The sequence below is a fragment of the Alternaria triticimaculans genome, assembly GCF_023758025.1.
Source record: "Alternaria triticimaculans strain BMP 0046 chromosome Unknown scaffold_3, whole genome shotgun sequence".
NCBI classification, from domain to species: Eukaryota; Fungi; Ascomycota; class Dothideomycetes; order Pleosporales; family Pleosporaceae; genus Alternaria; species Alternaria triticimaculans.
Window position 1 is genome coordinate 1,714,990 of NW_026055960.1, and position 20,248 is coordinate 1,735,237.

At 53.8% G+C, this 20,248-nt stretch overlaps 5 protein-coding genes across 5 annotated transcripts; 3 read left to right on the plus strand and 2 right to left on the minus strand.

The window, feature by feature from the left end:
* Positions 1–1,677: 1,677 nt before the first annotated feature.
* Positions 1,678–3,984, plus strand: J4E78_003262 (uncharacterized protein; the record flags this gene model as incomplete). The annotated part of the gene is made up of 3 exons (XM_049363902.1): positions 1,678–2,255; positions 2,380–2,895; positions 2,952–3,984. The coding sequence occupies 3 exons, from the start codon at positions 1,678–1,680 to the stop codon at positions 3,982–3,984; spliced, it is 2,127 nt and encodes a 708-aa protein (XP_049224567.1).
* Positions 3,985–4,411: 427 nt separating this feature from the next.
* Positions 4,412–6,250, minus strand: J4E78_003263 (uncharacterized protein; the record flags this gene model as incomplete). Its single annotated transcript, XM_049363903.1, has 1 exon — positions 4,412–6,250. One exon carries the CDS (start codon positions 6,248–6,250, stop codon positions 4,412–4,414), a length of 1,839 nt encoding a protein of 612 aa, XP_049224568.1.
* Positions 6,251–8,546: 2,296 nt separating this feature from the next.
* On the minus strand, positions 8,547–11,673 carry J4E78_003264 (uncharacterized protein; the record flags this gene model as incomplete). Its single annotated transcript, XM_049363904.1, has 3 exons — positions 8,547–11,407; positions 11,460–11,529; positions 11,611–11,673. 3 exons carry the CDS (start codon positions 11,671–11,673, stop codon positions 8,547–8,549), a joined length of 2,994 nt encoding a protein of 997 aa, XP_049224569.1.
* Positions 11,674–12,828: 1,155 nt separating this feature from the next.
* J4E78_003265 (uncharacterized protein) lies at positions 12,829–16,475 on the plus strand (the record flags this gene model as incomplete). The annotated part of the gene is made up of 5 exons (XM_049363905.1): positions 12,829–12,977; positions 13,259–13,451; positions 13,510–13,783; positions 13,842–16,211; positions 16,264–16,475. 5 exons carry the CDS (start codon positions 12,829–12,831, stop codon positions 16,473–16,475), a joined length of 3,198 nt encoding a protein of 1,065 aa, XP_049224570.1.
* An 842-nt stretch (positions 16,476–17,317) lies between these two features.
* J4E78_003266 (uncharacterized protein) lies at positions 17,318–19,935 on the plus strand (the record flags this gene model as incomplete). The annotated part of the gene is made up of 4 exons (XM_049363906.1): positions 17,318–17,514; positions 17,606–18,407; positions 18,502–18,879; positions 19,363–19,935. The coding sequence occupies 4 exons, from the start codon at positions 17,318–17,320 to the stop codon at positions 19,933–19,935; spliced, it is 1,950 nt and encodes a 649-aa protein (XP_049224571.1).
* Between the last annotated feature and the right edge of the window lie 313 nt (positions 19,936–20,248).

Consider the following 20,248-nt stretch of genomic DNA (forward strand, 5'->3'; position numbering starts at 1 on the left):
GGTGACGGTGGATAGCTCAACTCAAGGTGGGGGGGACAGGCAGAAGAACAACGCCTACGATTCGATGTCCCAGGGCTATGATGAGCCGACCTTCCGTGGACCGTTGTGCAATGAACACGAGCCGCAGGTCGAGTTGCATAAGATATGCATAATTGTGTTGCTGCAGGCTGATAGATCCAGGCGAGTCCTTGCATAGTTTTCGGAGGGCGATTTGGCTGGAACCGATTAAAGCGGCGCCACCCCATTCAAGGGAAAAACCGAACACCTAAGAGCCTACGTCAAGATAAAAGCTTGCGAAGTTAGTAGCCTAACAGCGACGTAGGCTCCTGGGTGTTCAGTTTTTCCCTTGAATGGGGTGGCGCAGCGGGCGTAATCAGGTAGCGATGGCTGACGGCGTACTTCGATTTCGTCGGTAGAGCGAGCGCGTCCTTACTCACCATGTCGCTGCTGCTACGTAGGAGGTCCTCTCGAATTCATATGGGCGACATTCCCAGGTTCTTCGGGAGGCCCACGTATATGGCCTGCATACCTAGGTAAGGTTGGCGAACACAGTACGAAGAGCCAACGTCTTTGTCGAGGTTTCTGTGAGCCGCCATCGTGACGAAGTTGTTGCTTTCGAGTTTTGCGTCAGCTATAGCGAGCCGTAGAGATACGCGCTGGATTGGAAGTTAGCATGTGATAACAAGTAGCGTGGTAGATCCATCCACGGTCTGGAATCTGTTGTAGCTACCTGGGTAGGGTTTTCATCATAAAAAGAACGTGTTCATAGCAATCGACATATGAAAGAGATGGAAGAGTACGGCGGTACTAGCTGAGGACGTGGTACACCGCGATCGCGTACCTACACAGATTTGCGGGCGGGCGGCAGCGACACCACCTTGGATAGCCACACGCAGCAATGGTCGTATATTGCCACTAATATCTCTTACACGCGCGCTGGATTTGCAACACAATCTTGAAGCTTCGGTATTGTCGGTCTGCTTTTATGAGCGGAGGAGTCTGGTTTGTGTAACCCGCGAAGAGCGGAGCAGACCTAGGTACTCTGGGAACGGTACAATACCACAGCCTGCCGAACGAACAATCACGACGATGCGCATACTGATAACTCACGTCGTAGAAGGTGAATGTAAGAGCAGATGGATGTAGGCTTCGCAAGAACGGTGATGGGTAGCAAGTACCTACCTAGGTAGGGAACGCAGTGGGATTAAAGTTGAGGCAGCCACGACTGAGCGCCGCAGAGTCGCAAGAACGGTCGCCTCATTCGATATTGCAGAGAGCTTCAACATCTACCTACCAATTGTAAAGCCCGAGAGCTGCATCTGAGAAGTCGACGGCCGCTGCTGGTACTTGTAGATGATCACATACCATGGAGGACGTAAGTTGTGTGCACAAAATTGAAGGAACATGACATATACGGAGTAACACGAATTCCTTGGAGTGAAACCATGTTTGAGGCGTCATCGCAGGTACTTTTTTCTCTCTTCCCCTAATCTCTTCCCTCTAATTGCTGAATCGGGCTAGATGCTACGCAAAGGAGCAAACATTCTAGTGTATGACTATCGAGTCTTCCTTCACGAGAACGCACACGCAATTTCGACAGTTTCGTGCGCCTTTACATCTGGCGTACCAACTTGGTCGGACATTGAATAAGTCGGGTTACTCTATCATCCTTTCATCATGTCGGCGCCAGAAACAACCATCCCGGATCGCGCATTGCACGATGCAATCATTGTCGCTCTTTCGCTTGACGCTCAGTCTGAGAAGGAAGAAGCCCTAACTGCAGCGCTCAAAAGCTGGAAAAGCGATGACGACGAAACTCGCTCTCCTCACCTGCTCGTTCACGTCCTTCAAAACATGTACGAGCTCCCAGAGCTGCCCACAGCCCTCAAAAACCAAGATGCTTCCGACTATGATACGCTAAAAAAGGTCTGCAAAGAGCTCAAATTCACACTACTATTCGCGTCCGTGAAGAAATTGCTCGGCTGCAATCTCTACGTGGAAAACCGCCATTATCGGAGGTGGGAGAAAAGCCGTCCTAAGATCGATCCGAAAGATGACACCTGTACCATCACCGTCGACCAGCTAAAGCTGATGCAAGTCGTCGACTTGAAAGGAAAGCCGCGTGAATTACGACTACCCGTGCGAGATACTGAAGTTACCCAGAAGGAGGCCTTCACACATGAGACTGCTAAGATTGAGATTGAGGACGGTGGCGACGAGATGGAAGGTGCGAGTGAGGCTTCGCTATTCCACCAGTAAGTTCGGATCTTCTGTACGCGTCTGGAGCTAACTCGATGAAATACATATCAAGACTGCGCTCGTCATCATTCCTCCACACAAATTCCACGCCTTCGTTATTCGCAACCGTTTCGCGCTCAGCCCCGAAGGTAAGGGAATTGAAGCTGCTCTCTTCATGGTCCCTGGATTCGAATATGCGAAAGCAGAGCCCATCGTCAAGTTGCTCAATGAAGCTACGGAGAAAGTGCGAGCACCCGACGCAGGCCCGGCTAGTCTTCCGGAACTACAGAGGCTCTGCAAGCTTTTGCTCGAATACCACGATCCAGGCCATTACCGCAAAGAGCGACAAGTCTTCATGTGCGCCAGGTTTCCCCTGATACCCGGGGAGGTGTTGGATCAGCTGACCGCTGTGTGCATCGAGCTTGGCTCCGCGGATCTGTGGCAGAAGGCTATGGAACAGCTCAGTGCCTCTTTCCAACGCCAAGTACGCGCCGATCTGACTATCGGTGCGATAGGTCGCTTGGTGTACAAGACAAAAGATGCCGAGCATCTGAAGAAGGCAGATGGGCTCGTAAAGTCCCAGAATGGTATCAAAAAGAAGATGGAGATGTGTGATAGCGTCCAGGCAGCATACGACCGAGCTCGCGACGCAGAAGAGTAAGTGATGACGGGCTCATTCAGCGCGGCAGTTGAAGTACTGACATTTCTTCTAGTAAGAGTGCTCAGTCAATCATACCAGCCGCCATGGCCACCTGGCGAGCCTCCATCATCCGCGAGACAGTACCTGGTAGTAGATTTATCAGCCTCAGAGATTGCCTACCACTGCTTGAAAACGGCCGCGAGCTCGAAGACGCATTCATCCACGATACACTTTGCTCCATGGCCAAGTGCGCTGGTATCGACGTCATCGAGGCCTTTCTCAAAGATGTGGCCAAGCTCAACGGCAAGGTCCCAGACGCCGATATCCAACGTTACTGCAACATTGTCCTTGGTTCGAGCGCCTCAACTCTCGAGAATGTCAGTTGGTATCATTTGAGATCCATGCGAAAGATACTACAGCATCACCTGTCGGTGGCTGAGCCTGCGATCCGCGAGTACTGTCTCAAGAAGCTGGGTGCGCCAACGAAAAAGCCAGAGGTTCGGAAAGGGAAGGTTCACGACGATGAGGTTGGAGACTTCGTTCTAATATCACAGACGTTTGGAGAGGAAGTCTTATCGCTCCTTCTCCCACACCTGGGCGGATTCTTAAACGATGTCCCCTGGCTAGTCCAACTGCTCATCCAAGTCAAAGACTCGGAGGAGTGGGCTTCAGAAACCTTCCTTCCACAATTCTGCACCACCGTCCTCGAACCCGCCGTCGAGCGAGCGAAACTGGTAGTCTCTAGACCAGACATACCCGTCGGCGAAATGATCCGCGATTCTTTCCCATTCCGCAAAAACATAGCGCCAGTTCGCGGCACCAATGAGGGAGACCGCGGTGTCACGATGGAGGAGTTGAAGCTGCTGATCCCGCTCCTCAAACACCTAACCCTGGACCATGTTGTGGATCGGCTGGCGCAGAGGATGCTGATGGACTTTGTTGACCTTGATTTCGAAAGCTTTCGCGATGTGCTCGGCGAGGAGAAGACGGATGAAATGATTGAGAAGAAGAGGGCGATTGAAGAGGCGAAGGAGGCGAAGAAACGGAAGGCTGCTGATGATGGTGGAAGGGGAAAGAAGAAGAAGGGAAGAGGAGGTCGGCGATGAAGATGCGATACGAGCGAAAAGATGATGAGGCAGCGAGAGGACTACGGGACAGCATAAATAGCCAGATATGCAGAGTCAGCGGCAATGTAGGCGCCAGGGTGTTCATCTTTCTCCTTGATTGAGGCGAAACAGTACTCACACGTAGTCATAGTAAATCTACAAGACTACCAGAGCAAGTGTCTACTAGCTACTAGATGTGTTTTCGGAGCGCTGGCCACCCAAGTACCGTTAGCAACCCGCATCACTTACAACCTGTACGTCGTCTCGTGTTCTCAGATCTGCAACCCATCAGTGATAACCCTCTACGACATTCCCTCCCTTCAGCGCCCTGATTTGCTCTTTTTTCCTTGCCGACTGTCCGCTAACTCCATCGCTTTACGCTTCTTCGTCAGCTTTCACCGTTGGTCCATGAATCGGAGTCCGAGGATCAGTCCACAAGGTTCGTGAACCTGCTCACAGCGCGTAGGCTTGATTCCCAAAAAGAATCGGGTAGCATGCCAGCTCGTGTGGTATCGCTTAGTGAAGAGCCCTGGCCTCCACGTAATCCTACTTCAGGTATCGCTTCGTCTTCAGGTATCGCTTCGTCTTCAGATGTTGCTTCGTCTTCAGATGTTGCTTTGTCTTCAGATGTTGCTTCGTCTTCAGATGTTGCTTCGTCTTCAGATGTTGCTTCGTCTTCAGATGTTGCTTCGTCTTCAGATGTTGCTTCGTCTTCAGATATTGCTTCGTCTTCAGCTGTCGCTTTGTTCTCAAATGCCGATTGCGACCAAGTTCCCGATGTGTCTACCGAGGTTGTTGAAGGTGATCCTTTCTTCATGACCAAGTCGATAGACAAACGGTCGACAATTTCACTGTCGTAAGGGCCTTCTTCTCTGGAGCCAGTCATCGTGGGACCTAATTTCAGATAGGCTTCGGGGTTTTCGACAAAGCCAATTGACCTCATTATGGTATGCATGATCGATTTGCGGATCCATATACCTGGACCAGCCCACATAGCTTCGCCCAGCACCTTCAAATCCGATGGCCAGCTTGGGCACTTCGCTCGACGTCGACGTGCGATGGTCGTAATCGCGACAAACCACAAATATTGCTTCTTTGGGCGAAGCTCATTCTTGAATTCCAGAATCCTCCCGTCGAGATCTGATAGCTTGCAGTGGCCGACTGATTCTGGGTGCAGTATGCGTAAGCCTGCTAAGCTCAGAACTCGAACCTTGTATGGCTCCTTGTCTTCCTTGAAGTCCACGACTTCGCCGGTTTCCGGGTCAATGTCTCCCTCACAAGCTGGGACGATGAGGATCGCAGCTTTGTCCATTGCCTTTTCGAGATCTTTGTGCATAAGAAGCCCATTCGATACGTCATTGAGATCGCCGTCTTTCGATGTTGGTGGGCCAAATATATAGGCGCAATTTCCTTCATAGGTGTTGTGTGGGACCAGATGGGCGGCCCTCATGTCGTCGAATGTTTGGTAGCGCCTGGTTATCGGACACCAGAGCGCTGTGGAGATCTGACATTCGCTCTCATAACGCTTGCTAAGACTTTCCATGAACGCACTCTGTGATGCGCTGTCCCTATCCTTGATCTTGAACCAATCGAGGGCACCCTCAGGCTCAAGCTGGCGCTGCATCAGAAGATCCAAATATGCCATCTCCATTTTTTCGAGTCTCAGAGTTGTATCGAGGAGGTCTCCCATGAGCCTATGTTTACGGGTTTTCAAGAGTATGATGTCTCGAACGGCATTGGCGAGTCGCTGTTCGGCATTGTATATCATGTCATCGCCTTTCGTCTTCTGCATGAGACCTTCCTCTGTGTATTGACCCCACGCTCGGATGAGTTCGGTGTAGAGCTTCTTCTTTGCTTCGAGAGCCTCCAGGGATTCTTTGTACCATGTGTTGTAATTGTCCGTGATCGTTCTATGCCATTTTTCATTGGTCATATTAGGTGTTCGCTTGAGCGGAAGGGGATTGTCCCATTTCTCGTGCCAGCGTGCGTCGATGTCCTTCACATTGTGAATTTCGTCGACAATGCGTTGTTTGTCGCGATGGCTTATCTCCATATCGTTTGATGGGTAGCCCACGACGGGCTCGTCGAGTGACATTTCAGGCGAGGTCTTGATCTGAGTCTTTGCCGTACTCTGACGACTCGGGGTTTTCTGGGGAGTGTTCGTGGTAGTCGATGTAGGAGTCGCTGGAGCGCCTGCATCTTGCCTAGATTCCGCCGACTCGTGCTGTCGACTCTTTTTTGCGGAGCGGCGGGATGAGTTCACCATAGTGACGATGGTGAAGTTGGATAGAGTGTTTGTATGTTAAGATCGTAGTGTCGTTAGAGTTGACTGTTCGTGGTGGTCGCAAAAACGAGCTTTTCGAGTTCGTTGTTGATGGTGCGAGGTTAATGGTCGAAGTCAGGGCAGACTTTAGATTTGAGTGTTACGAGCAAGTGCATCCAGGCGAAAAAGGTACTTAAGTTAACGTTGTGAAGGCACTGCTATGCAGGACCACCGTTCTTTCCAGGTTTCCACGTCAATCGCCGCCCAACCACAGCCAAACGGCAAGATCGTGCGATAACCGCCGCCAATAGTAATCGCGGGGTTTGAGATACGTTGCAATTATAGCACAGCTCGTTAAAGCTCTCGGTAAATGAAAAAAGGGATAATATGGTAATAGTGGTACTCAAAGTATGTTCTGACGAACGAGAAAGGTCAAGAGTGTAATGTGTAGGAGTTTCAGTGATCGCGGTCTTTGGTACTCTAAACCAGAGTCGAGTACGCCGACCTCTCTTCACATTCAGTGACTTATACTAATACTCTCTCCTTTGACTCACACAGTGTGGTGTGCGAAAATCTCAAATTCTAGTCCTATTCCAAGGTTCTCTCTCCCATGGTACCGCGATAACCTATTAACAACAAGCCACTCACGACTCCCGGAACACACATGAGATACACGATAACTAAATCCGCCCATTATATTATAGAAGGGATGAGAGCCTCATCTTCGCGAGCCCTAGCTTTACAAGCTCTGTCTTTGCAACCTTAAGCATTACGCGCTGCTAGTGTAACACTAAGCATTTGCAGCGAAAATCCTGTTTGTTAGCAAACCAACAATCTGTTCGCTCCTTTGAAGCGATCGCGTAGTGTCTAGCTCAATTCGGCGTCGTGCTGCGATGGCTTCCTAAGACATGGTTTCACTTTCGGGGCATTCGTAGTACTTTGCAAGCGTCACGTTCTTTCACTTTTGAACACACGACTTACGCCCATGCTATCCATGATTATCAGTAGGGGTAACCGAGTTCTCTAATGCATTGAAGCTCTTTGCCGTATCAAGGCTGCCTCGTCAGCCGGGATGTGTTTGATACGAGCGAATAGTTAATGTGGCAGCGATATGACGACGTGACACAGAATGATCTTAATAAGGAAAATGTCGAACGAGTCTGCAGCAGACACTATCAACGAAGCAAACAGAAAGACCCAGCGTCAATGCAGGCTCCAGGGTATGAGACAGCACTCAGGATGTGTGGAAAAGCGGATACAATTGAGATGATACATGATCCATTGCATTATCCCACTTCATCGCGTATCAACATCTCGCCATCATCCCACAATACCAACATATCTCATACCAATGTGCCCAAACGCCTTGATCGCTATGCATAACCTATTACCAACACTAACGCCATTACCGATGCTACCACCAACAATTACATAGTACAGATACCATACATCCCTCCCTGGAAGGGAACACGACGTATAGGACTTTGCCCACTGCTGCTCTCTATGTACACACGCTATTCTACTATCTTCCCAACAGTCCGGAAAACCAGTTGGCCAGGTTCTTTCCGCCCATACTGGGGGTGAAGGAGAGTACACTATCTGTGTCTCTATCTCTATCGCTGTCGCTTTGTGAAAAACTGTCTGCGCTGCTACTCTCGGGCGTGTGCGGGTTGGCATCTAACGTCTTCTGCGAGTTGGACTTGGTCACTCTGGGAGAGGCGCGTGGAAAAGTCATGCCGCGTGCGCGTACAGGCGATGTACCTGAGCTGGGTTTGTCGCGACCGTGGAAACTGTGAGAAGGCTTGGGTGTGCGATATGAGTGAGAAGTTCTAGGCGTTCCACCTCGTGAGATTGCGAGTCGTGGGCCGAAATTCGAAGGAAGGATCGGCGATGGTGTGTCTGTGTCGCCGGAATAGGATGTTGGTGTAATAGATGTTGGTATATCGCGATGTATCATAGGCATAATGCTTGGCCGCGTAGGCGGAAGTATATCATCTGTCTCCGATTTCGAAGAGGTGTCATCGATTTGTGTCGCGCTAGTCACGACTCTGATGGTTGAGATGAGCGGGTCTGTACTCTCTGTAGAAGTAGAAGGAGACGAAGACGTGGGCGTAGACGTGGATGACACTGCCGCTACTGGTAGGTCCAGCCCCGTAGCTGCGGCAAATCTCATTTGCATCGATAGCGGAACGCCGCCGGTCTTGACCCAGGGGCGGATTGTAAATTGTCTTTTCGGGAGATCTAAGACCACGGATCAGCTCAAATACAGACAGGAAGGCTAGGAATAGATGGCAGGCGTCTAGGCAGGACCACCTTCATCTCCCTTGGCTTCCTCTGCATTCTCTGCTGGAGCTTCCGCTTCTCCGTTTTGGCCATCAGCACCGTCGCCGTTTGGTTCAGCAGCCGCCGCGGCAGCAGCAGCGGCAGCAGCTTCGGCCTCCCTCTGCTGTTTTTCTGCTTTGGCTCTTTGTCTTGCGGCTTCTCGCTCAAAGTTCTCCTTTCGTGCGCGCTCATCTTTTGCTTTGCGGAGGCGCTCTGCTTCCTCGACGCCGCCGCTCTTCTTGAGCTTGCCTTCCTCGACAAAGTTTCCAAGCTCGCGCTTGAACTCGTCATCGTTCCTCGTCTCAAGATCCCGCTGTCGCGCCTTCTCCGCTCGCTCGATGGCTTCGAGCCTGCCTTCATGGTTTGGTTGCAGGGCCTTGACTTCTCCAAGTACTCCATCGCGGGCCTGGCGTGGATCCACAACTTTGTCGAGAGCAACTGCATTGAGCATGTTACGGCCACTAGCTGAACGCATCCCCTTTCCAGACTCTTTCTCGCTTTCAAGATTCTGTTGTTTGGTCGCCTGCTCGACCAGCTCAAGTGTTTGGGCTGCTTTCTCGAGATCATCTTGCAAGTCGGCTGCGAGTTCCTCCTGCATAGTGAGCATGTCTCGCTCTTCACACACAGTCTGCAACTCCTGTTCCCAAATCTTGGTCCAGAGAGGCTTCTCCTTTGCCAGAAGATCTTGCAGCTTCTTGAGCTCGGCAGTGGCTGTCGACAGGTCCTTGGCGGTAGTTTCGAGTTGGCGGGGCAGAGGTCGCACGCCACGCAGAACGACGTCCTTTCTGAGGTCTTCAACAAGATCTTGCAGGTCATCTACCCTGTTGACAATCTTCTCCGAGTCGTCTTGCAGGCCCTTCTTGCCAGCGTTAATGTAAGCGCGACCGCTGTCTCCATCGAGTGCGGGTAAAGCAGCCTTGATAGCAGTGGACTTCACAGCACTGGCCTTTGTGCGTATGGTGGACATGCTAGCTTGTATATCCGATACAAAAGATGAGTATGTTTGTCGCATGACGGCCAAATCACGGCGTAGCGATTGCACCTCGCTTACTTGAGTGGCTGAAGTAATGTTGGCTTCGGAGGGTGTGCCTAACGGTATGGGACGAGAGGGTAGCAGGGCGGAGTTGCGAGCTGAAGAAAGAGGTGCCGCTGATATACCAGCGATCTCCTTTGTCGTTTGCTGTTGACGTTCGGCTACGCGTTGTATAGTTGCTTGCTGGTCCTCGACCACTGTCTTGATGCTCTCCACCAGTTTGCTAAGTCCGCCAAACTTATCATCAATGTGGCTCTTTACTTCGTCGAGTTGCTCTACGTTCAGGACGAGTACAGACCTGTCTTTGATATCGTTGATATCCTCCAACTCGTATCGTACACCGGAAACGGGGTCCTGGATGTGGATTTCAGGCAGATCGCCGTAACGGTGCGTATCCCAGGCGAACTTTTCGATAAAAGCGAGTTGCAGGCGGGCCGAAGAAAGCTCAGCACCATCTGTGAAGACGTATTTCTTGATCTTGCTTTTGTACTGGAGAAACAAGGTAAGCTCTTTCCCTTGTTGAGGTGACTGTTCTGGAATGAACTGAGAGGGCTGTGGAGAGGGCGTCTTGACTCTGTAGGAGCTGTTACGGCTGGCTGTAGGCCTGGGCGGGTCTTCTTTCGCCGGTGATGCGGCTCCAAGCTCAGCTGGCTCTGATAACGGACCATTAAGCGTCGCACCTAGCGAGAACTGGTCGCCTTCTGGGAATTTCGGCTGCGCGAGCTTGTCGTCTGGGGTCTTCTGGACGGGACTGTCTTCAGGACCCGACTCTTTTGGTGGCAGAATGCTCGGCGTGGCGCTTTGCGAACTTTCTTCGGAAATGCGTCTCTCATTGGGCTGATCAAAGGAGAACTTTGTCTCCACAGCAGGCCGCTGTTGCGTGAGACTCTGATTTGACCGCTGGCGACTGTGCATCATGGACTGCCTGGTCCGCACTGCGTTCATGGACTCGCGTACATCCCGACCCCTATTCGGTATGGGCGAATTCTGGACAGGTGGAAGTGGTATGCCATTCGTTCCAAGATGCTTCTGGATTTGGTATGCTGAAAATCGGCGCGAAGCCCTGCGCTCCAGCTCACCACCTCTTTGCAATGCCGCGAGCGCATCTTCCTGTTTCGGTGGAGGTGGAGGTGGTGGGAAGTCGACGGGGTAGTTCGGCCGCGGGGGGTCAGGTGGTTTGGGCATGGAATCGTCTGCGGGATACGGAGCAATGACAGGCATTTGCTGGGCGGTGCCACTTGAAATGGACGAGTCGGTGGATAGCTGGCTTGCGGTGGTCGAGCGGTTCGCTTTCGGGTTCGAAGGGAGGGCATCGTACTTGCTCGGAGAGGCGCGGCCGCCAGCTACCGAAGATGAGCGCGGTGGGAGGTCGGGGCCGCCGAACGACGGGCTGTCCCCTCTTGAAGGCAGTCTTGTGCTCGCGGATCGCGGCTGTTGGTGCTCCTCGACATCACCACTACTCCCGACGCTGCCCTGTCGCGGACTGCCCCCACCGTTGAGCGAGCCATCTCTTCCTGTGCGCTGCCGTAACCGCTGTTGCTTCTTCTTCAGACCGTGCAGGAGGTTTATGATGATGTCTCGTATCCGCGGCAGGAAATTGTCGAGGCTCGCTTGCGATGCTTCCTGGCTCAGCGTCTCCTCCAGTATGCCACGCAGTAGTTCGGGAACGTTTCCGAGGTCGTTGGTGTCGACGCCAATCGCGTTGAAGGCGCGCGACGCGATGTTGAACTCATAGCCCAGACGCACGTAGACGTCCGAGACCTCGCTCTCGGTGGCGGTCCCGCGCGACCATAGTGTCAACGTCTCTGCACCGTGTTAGCACGTGTGTATGCGGGGCTGCACGCGCCGGGGACGCACCGAGGAGCTGCTTGGTGGCCACAAGCAGGTGTGTGACGGACTTTTCTATCTGCGAGAGCTGCTGCTGGGGCTGCATTGGATGCGGTGTCAGTGACGGTTGTTTGGTGTTGGGCGCGGGATGCGGAGAGAGAGAGAGAGAGAGCCCACGTACATTCTTGGGCGCACGGCGCGAGGACCCCTGAGACGAGCGGACAGAAGACGACTCCTCAGTCATGGTGCCGAGGGCGTGTGGCGCAGGTGTGCGGCAGCAGCAGAGTGAAGGGCCGGACTGGGAGCGCGAGGGCACGACGCTCTATCCTGGCAGTGTTGGCGACCACGTTGGGTGCACCGACGTCTGAGATGCCTGGGGCGAGCTAACACGAGAGTGGCTGGGCGGCACGTGGAGCAGTCTCACGTCCAACCTCACAGAAATTGTTTATTCCATCGTTGAGCCTCTCTACGTCATGGACGGACACGAGAGGTTGCCATGGTAGTTGGTGAAAGCCGTCTTGATGATTGCATCTCTATCTTGGGCATGCATCTGCGGTTAGCGACAGGCAAAACCATGGAACATGTGACGCCCCGTCGCTTAGGTAGGCTTCTGACGTGAGTCTGCGATGTAGCTGCAGCCCTGGGGACTACGGCCGGCATCCGGCCTCTCTTCGCGCTACCACCTCAAGCTGCTGCTGCTGGGTGGGTGGTGACTGGGGTAACCGTTGTGTGCATGCACTCTAGTACTCTAGCATGCTTGGAGCGCGACGAACAGGTGTTGCCCCGTATTTGGTGATGCAAGCTCTAGTATTGTTTACTGCATGAGTCTCGGACAACACGAGCAGCGCAGAATGAGAGCAGAGTGAGGCGTGAGGTCTCGCCTAGGACAGCAACGCTCTTCTTGGCTGGCAGCGCCCGTGATCGCGATAACAACTGAGGTCAGGCAATTGTGACAGTGCCAGGTCCACATATGCGCTGCCGTCCACCCAGTGTCTCCTCTATTCATCTCGCGCACCAGCCTGTGGATTGCCTGACCGTTGCGCCCTCGTGCCGTCGTCCGAGCCTTCACGGCTACTGCCTGAGGCTGGCCTAGTTCCCGCACACCTTGCACTTGTGTTTCATCCAGGCGATCCGCTTGGCGTTGCACCTCACTCTCGACTTCTGGCTGTTCAATCGGGCACAGCCTCCTATACCAAGTCACCACCGCTCCTCCGCCGTCCGGCTGTCCACCTCGCACGCACGTCGACTCTGCGCCTGCTGCCGCATTGAGCGTCCTGCGCTACTCTCACCCTAGAGTTGGAGCTCCTTCCTCCCCCGCCCGTCGCTCCTTCTCCCGCAACCACAAACCGAACCACCGACCCACGCTACCGAGCTCGCCCGCGCCCTGCTCTCCCCATCCATGTCCACTGCCGCTGCGACTCCGAATACCTCCTCCAATGCTCTAAACCCCGCCGCCAATTCCGCCCGGCCACTGAAGATGAGCACTGCCGCCAAAGGCATCGACGCACAGCAGCGAAAGCCCGGAAGCCCCATCGACGGCGGTCAGAAGTAAGCGCCTGCCCTGCACTCCCCATAAACACGTCTCCTACACTCCTGCCCCGCGTCCCTTGCATTGCAGACACATAGAGGCATGCTTCGAGTGCTCCCGCCATGCGGGATATTCTCGTGTGACGTGCGGCTGGTCACATGGAGTCACGGTGCGACTGCCCTGTCCACTCGATGGCCCTCTCCCCGTCTACTGTGCTCAATTACCTCATGTCCCAATGCTCTGTCCTCGACAACACCCTCCCCACTTGCACCTGGCGCCATGCTGACCGGGCGACTTGCAGGAAACCTCCCGCCAAAACGGCATGGACCCAGGGCACCAATCCCATCACACAGCGACCGACTCACTCCCCCACCCCCAACGGTGCCGTAAGCTCACCTAAGCCCCCACAAGGCTCGACGGCTGCCTCCGCCGACAACGCTTCCCCGATGAGGCACCTCAGCGACCGTATGATGTACCTGCTGGCCAATCTGACGGTGAGTGACAGCTGGCTTTCCATGCGACGCGGGTGAACAGTGCTGATGACACAAACAGGGTCTTCCGGGCATCATTACGCTGAAGAATGGCGAAAAGTACTCTGGTGTCCTCTCAGGCACCTCACTCGACCCCAGCGAGCTGCGCTATGTCTTCAAGATGGTCAAGAAGCTCCTGCCTACCAGCAACGCTCAGACCAACGGCACGAGCCAGTTGTCCGACGACTACGTTGGCTCAGGCGATTACCACGTCATGTCATTTGACATGAGCGATGTGGCAGATTTCAATGTCAACAACGTTGTCCTTGACAAGTCCCAGCTCAAGGGCCAGAATGGTGTGTACCAAAATCTACATCGCCTTTCTATGCCAGGCTAACAAAAAAGGCACCGCAGGCTTCCGCACTGATACCGACATCTCTGGCAAGCTCGAACTCCGTGAGCGCAACCTTCAGAAGTGGGAACCGTCCGAGGTTGATCCCAACATGACGCTCGAGTCTACCGGCCGTTCGAACGACTGGGACCAGTTCTCCGCCAACGAGCGCCTGTTCGGTGTGAAGAGCAACTACGACGAGAACATCTACACCACCACCATCAATAAGAATGACCCACAATATGCGGAACGGCTTGCCCGTGCTGAGAAGATCGCCCGAGAGATTGAAGGTAGCAGCGCAACCAACTCGCACGTCCGCGAAGAGCGCGGAGGATACACTGCGGCCGATGACAATGGCGATGAAGAGGACAAGTACAGTGGAGTACGACGAGACCTGACAAACCTGTCAAGCGGCCAGTCCAACCGGTACACCCCACCCGCACGACGTGCCCCCGCCCCTGAGGCGACGGTGCCCGGCGCGCCGGTGGACCCTGCCATTATCTCGTCTTCCGTCGCACGGCCTGCCTCGCAGTCGACACAACGTGTTGCAAGTCCCGCGGCACCAGCACCAGCAGCAGCTGCGCCTGAACCTAGCAAAACGCAAGAGTCCAGCAAAGACGCACCCAAGCCTGCATCAAAACCAGTCGACGCGCACAAGGCTATTGCGGAACAGCTGCAGAAGCCAAGTAGTACGATCAAATCTGGGGTTGCTGCCATCCCTCCTAGGAAAGCTGGACGGCCACACGACGCAACTACGAACGTTGAGCACGACCTGCTTGACTCCTTCAAGCAGTTCTCGGCCGCTGAGAAACTACGGATTTCCGATCGCCAGAGGGCTTTCGCCCGCGAGAACAAGGCTGTGAAGCTCAACGATCTTAAGAAGTTCGCGCTCAACTTCAAACTGAGCACGCCGGTACCGTCAGATCTTGTGCCCATACTCGCTAAGGACGAGACAAAGCAGCAGGCTATCGTCGACAAGGCCAACAAACAAGCGCAGGAAATGAAGACTACACCTCCGAAGGCGTCCAGCACCATGGCAGACCCCAAAGCTGCCGCACGATCTGCTGTCAAGCCAGAATCCACCCAAGCATCCCCTAGCACTAACGCAGAGCGCCAACAAAATCAGCGTGCTCGACCAGGGCAGCCAGCCTATGCGTCTGCTTCTTTGCGGGGTTCCCACCAGAACATGAACCAGATGCCTCCTCGCAACCAAGGACTACTTAGCACTCGTCTGCAGATGAACCACCAGCAGCATAAGCAGCAAGGTGCCATGCCATACAACGGCGTTCCTCAACCGATACCAGCTCAGGACATGCGCGTACCACCTACTGGTCCTTCACAGCCCTCGAGTGGTGCTCAGACGCCTTCTTCCAGCGTGTCTACAAGGTTCAACGTTCGCGCCCATGAGTTCAAGCCCAACCCAGCTGCAAACACCTTCCAGCCCGGTGGAACCCCAAGCGCTACCTCCAGTCCTAGGCCAAACTCGTCTAGGCAAGAAGTCCGCAAGCCTCCTGTTACCAACTTCTTTACTGGCCCGAAGCCCACTGTTAAATCACTGGACGGATTGACGACCTTCAATGCCATCGGACGCCTTGAGAAAGAGGCGCAGTCGAACGAGAAGTCACATCACTCAGATATTGCACCTCCCTACAAGACCCCGCCTACGTGGGATTTCCCCTCTTCGAACACGAACAAGGGATATGAGCAGCTATTTGACCATGCTCCTCCGTCTGCGCCCTTGTCAGTACCACAGCATGTCATGCCCAACGGCCCCATGCCTCACCAGCATCAGTTACCACCTCATCTCCAGGGCGCCCAAGGCATGACACAAGGACCGACACCTCAACACACTCCCCGTGGGCCACCGATACAACCGCAGCTCGGCCAAGATCAACATCATTTCGGTGCTCAACACATGCAATATTCGCACTCAACGTCATCAGTCCAGCCTTCACCACGTCCGATGGCACCGTACATGTATGGCGCACAACCTCAGCCAATGCAAGGCTATCCTCCGCAAGTCCCGCAATATGGCATGAGTCCTGGTATGCAGCATGCCACGATGCGCAACCCACAAGGCGGTCAATTCATGAACGGCCCTGGGCCGGCGATGGGGGGTCAAATGATGACGAACCAGCCTTCGAATGGACCCTTCATGGGAATGCCGGGTAATCCACAGATGCAGATGTACTCGCCCGCTCCCGCTCCTGCGTATCCTCAGTACCCGGCTCACATGCCTCCGGGTGCCAACGGATTCCCTAGCCCCAGGCCAGGTGCACCAATGATGAGCCATCAAGGATCGCAACAAGGCCACCACCAGCAGCAACCACCTATGATGTACATGCAGCCTGGTGCACCAGCTCCTCAGATGTACCAAATGCAGCCAGGAGCCAGTAAGTACACATTCACCGTTATTCATGCAATAGTTGACTAACATCACTCTAGTGGCTCCAATGCGAGGTCCTTTCCAGCAACAATACCAAGGTGGTCACTACGGCTCACCACAACAACATCACCAGTTCCCCCAGCAACACCGTGGTACACCCAGCGGAAGTTACTCGCAGCCTATGATGCCGCAGCACTCATCGGGTCCCCAAGCTCCACCCCCCACTGGCCCCGCTAGCCATGCACCGGACGGCAACGCTGAGCCCAAATGAGAATCTTTAAACCAGGCTCACCGCAAACAAGCGGCTTCCGCAGCGTCTGCTGCCTGACCTTCATTACATGCTCTCCTTGCCTGTTTTACCAAATTTTGCTATGCGCTTAGCGTGGGTGGGTTGATTAGTCACCATGATAAGTGGCTGGAGGCATAGCGACAGGCGTTGACTGGGCATGATGGGTGCATAAAAGATCATGGTACGGACGACAACCTTGCAGGTCATGGGCATGCAATATGGGACAAGAGAGGGAGGGAATCGGGACGATCGCTACGCTACACGCGATCGCAACGCGCCAGGAAGGAGCAAGTCATGAGAATCGCTTTGGCGTTTCCGTCCTCGAGGCAGCGTTCAGGGGTGGGGTGGAAAATTACTAGCAAGTAGAGCAGGCTCATGTGAGCACATGCTGCTGGAATACTATCAATACTATAAGTTCACAAACCTCGTTCATGTGCCTGCAATGACCCGGCGCAAGAGAATGGCCGAGTCCATGTTGCGACCTTATATCGTAAACAGAACATAGCATACATGATACTGTATGCTTGATCCTTGAACTTAAGACATGACTTTGAGGACAGGCTTTTATGTAGGCGGCAAGCAACACAAATTCTGGTATCTCCTGGTGCCGCTGGTACCGCCTACTCTGCAGGTGACATGGATCACCAGGCACAGATCTGGCCCACCCACTAGCGTGTCTCGAGCATTCCGCACTCCCGCGGCCATTCCGACACTACCCCAGATAACCTCCGCCAGCGCACCGTCCTGCCTTCTCTCCCGAACACGCTTCCTATGTATGTGTGTGCTGTATGCCGCGCTCAGATGAAGACGTAGAACTAGACAGCATGAACGACGCTGCTGCCGAGCCCTTGATCTCCAACGACCGCCGCGTTCCGAACGATGCACGCGACCGCTACGATGAAGCCGACGACGCGAGTATAAGAGAGGATGAGGTGGACGAGAGCGCCTTGGTATCCCCAGGCCTGTTTATTTGGTGTCTGACTATATGCGCCGGGGTCTCAGGGTTACTATTTGGATATGAGTACGTCGCATCCGTTCCTGCGATCTTTTGCGCCATGCCTCATGGCATCTACAGAAAGTGGGAGCAACAACAATATACTAACGCTACACAGCACCGGTGTTATATCATCTACCCTCATATCCATAAACACCGATCTCTCCTCCCGACCCCTGACCACCCTCGACAAGAGCTTGATTACGTCTTGCACTTCGTTCTTCGCACTCCTCGCCTCGCCCCTAACGGGTATCCTCGCTGACGCATACGGACGCAAAACCGTGATCCTCGTCGCAGACATCCTCTTCATACTCGGTGCGCTGCTGCAGGCATGGACAAGCAGTGTTGGCGGCATGATCGTGGGTCGGTCCATTGTCGGCGCAGCAGTCGGAAGCGCGTCATTCGTTGTACCGCTGTATATCTCGGAGCTCAGCCCTAGCCCTTTCCGGGGACGTCTGGTGGTAGTGAGCAGTTTGTTCATTACTGGTGGCCAGGTTGTTGCTTATATTGTCGGGTGGTTGTTCTCGGAAAGATTGCATGGATGGAGATGGATGGTGGGTTTGGGTGCTTTACCGGCTGCCATACAGTTCGTTATGCTGTTCTTCCTGCCGGAGACACCGCGATACCTTGTAAAGGCTGGAAAAACACAGCAGGCGAGGAAGGTGTTGGGTAGAGTGTATAAGAGCGAGGAAAGTGGGACGAAGTTGGTGAACGCCGTGCTGAGGCGGGTAGAGAAAGAGATTGAAGAGGAGGAGGATGCGGCTGGATTGCGAGGGACTCCTGACATGGCTAAGTTCGGTTGGAGAGCTAAGAAGGAGAGGGTGCAAGACAGCCTCTCTCAACTTATCGTCATTGGAGGGAACCGTCGAGCCTTGATTATTGCCTGTATGCTTCAGGGCTTCCAGCAACTGTGCGGCTTTGTAAGTCTCCTCCCCCACATCCAAGCAACAGATATCCCCACTCGTACCACTCGAACATATCAGAGTATGAAACTCCCGCTAACATCACCCCCAGAATTCACTAATGTACTTCTCCGCCACAATATTCCGCCTCGTCGGCTTCGAATCCCCAACCCTAACCTCACTCTCCATCGCCATCACAAACTTCCTCTTCACACTCGTAGCCTTCCACTACATCGACCGCATCGGGCGCCGCCGTATCCTTCTCTGGTCTGTACCCATCATGATCATTGGCCTCACACTATGCGCCATCGCATTCCTCTTCATCGACCTTCCCACCGAGGAAGCTTCCGCTACCGCCACTGCCATTGCCGGCGATAACAACAAGATCTGGCCCTTGGTTATTCTCTTCTCCATGATAACATACGTCGCTGGTTATGCGATAGGCATGGGTAACGTTCCTTGGCAGCAATCTGAACTCTTTCCCCTGTCTGTAAGGTCGCTTGGGTCTGCGGTGTCGACGGCTACGAATTGGGGATCGAATACTTTTATTGGGATCACTTTTCTGCCCATGATGAATATCTTCACCCCTGTGGGAACTTTTGCGCTGTATGCCGTGGTCTGTGTGGTTGCGGAGATTGTCATTTGGAGGATATATCCCGAGACGGCGGGGTTGGGGTTGGAAGACGTAGGCGGGTTATTGAAGGATGGGTTTGGGGTTAGGGATAGTGTTAGGAGGTTTGAAGAGAGGCGGCGGGTTCGGTGATGGAGGGGTAGTTTGAAGAATCGTACGTTAGAGTTTAGTCACCTTACAGCGTTACGTGTCTGTTCATGGAGTGTGATGTCAAGGACATTGATAGTTCGAGATATGACATCTGGTAACGTGAAGACCGACAGCGATTTCCTAGGCATAAATGCCACCGCCCTCCCTCACATCCTTCTTGTTCTCTAGACTCGCACGCTCCCATTTACCCAGACAGCCATACTACACCACACCTACAACTACACAGCCATGAAGCCTACATTCTTCCTCCTCACGACCCTCAGCGCTCTGGTAGCCGCTGCCCCAGTCCACGCCTCCAACCCCCCTCCTCCCCTTCCCACAGCCTTCTACCCTGACCCTGTCTCTGGCTCCGGCTCCGGCCAAATGGTCGACAACATGCTCCCCGACAGCGACCTCCCAGGTGGCGGCATTGCCTCCGGCCAAATGGTAGATAACATGCTTCCTGACAGCGACCTCCCTGGCGGCGGCATCGGCTCCTCTTCTCCTCAGATGTCCGACAAGCGCGCCCTTGCCAACGCGGTTCCTGATAAATATGACTCGTCTACGTACTACGACGCAGCTGCTGAGAAAGAAGCAGAGGAGCTGGCTCTTGTGCTAGACGCTGCGAGTGAGAATGCGGCGGAGGACGAGAGTGCCGACACCAACCTTAACTTGAAGAGGGGACAGGGACAGGGAATGGAAAGCAAAAGCGTTGAGGGGTGTAAGAAGAGGGGTGGGCTGGCGGAGTGTGTGAAGTGTCAGAAGGAGTGGGATATGTACGTTTGATGTCCCGCTTATATCCAGGTTTCTGCACGAGGCGCGTGGGTACGGTGGTGAGACAGATGCTAACGGTGTAATGTAGGCACGTATCGTGTTTGTGCGAGAAGAAAGTCGGGATGGATGCGTGCGTGCAGAGCAAGATCAAGAACTATGTGAGTTAAAGGTTTCGGATCGCGCGGAAATGATTGAGGAAACTAACATACTGGTAGGATGCTTGCGCAAAGAAGGAGTGCCCATAAGGTAAGACAGCTCCGAGCAAGTGGCGTCACTACAGGAGGAGATTCGGCGGAACTGAAGATGCCTCAAGATTGTTATGCTT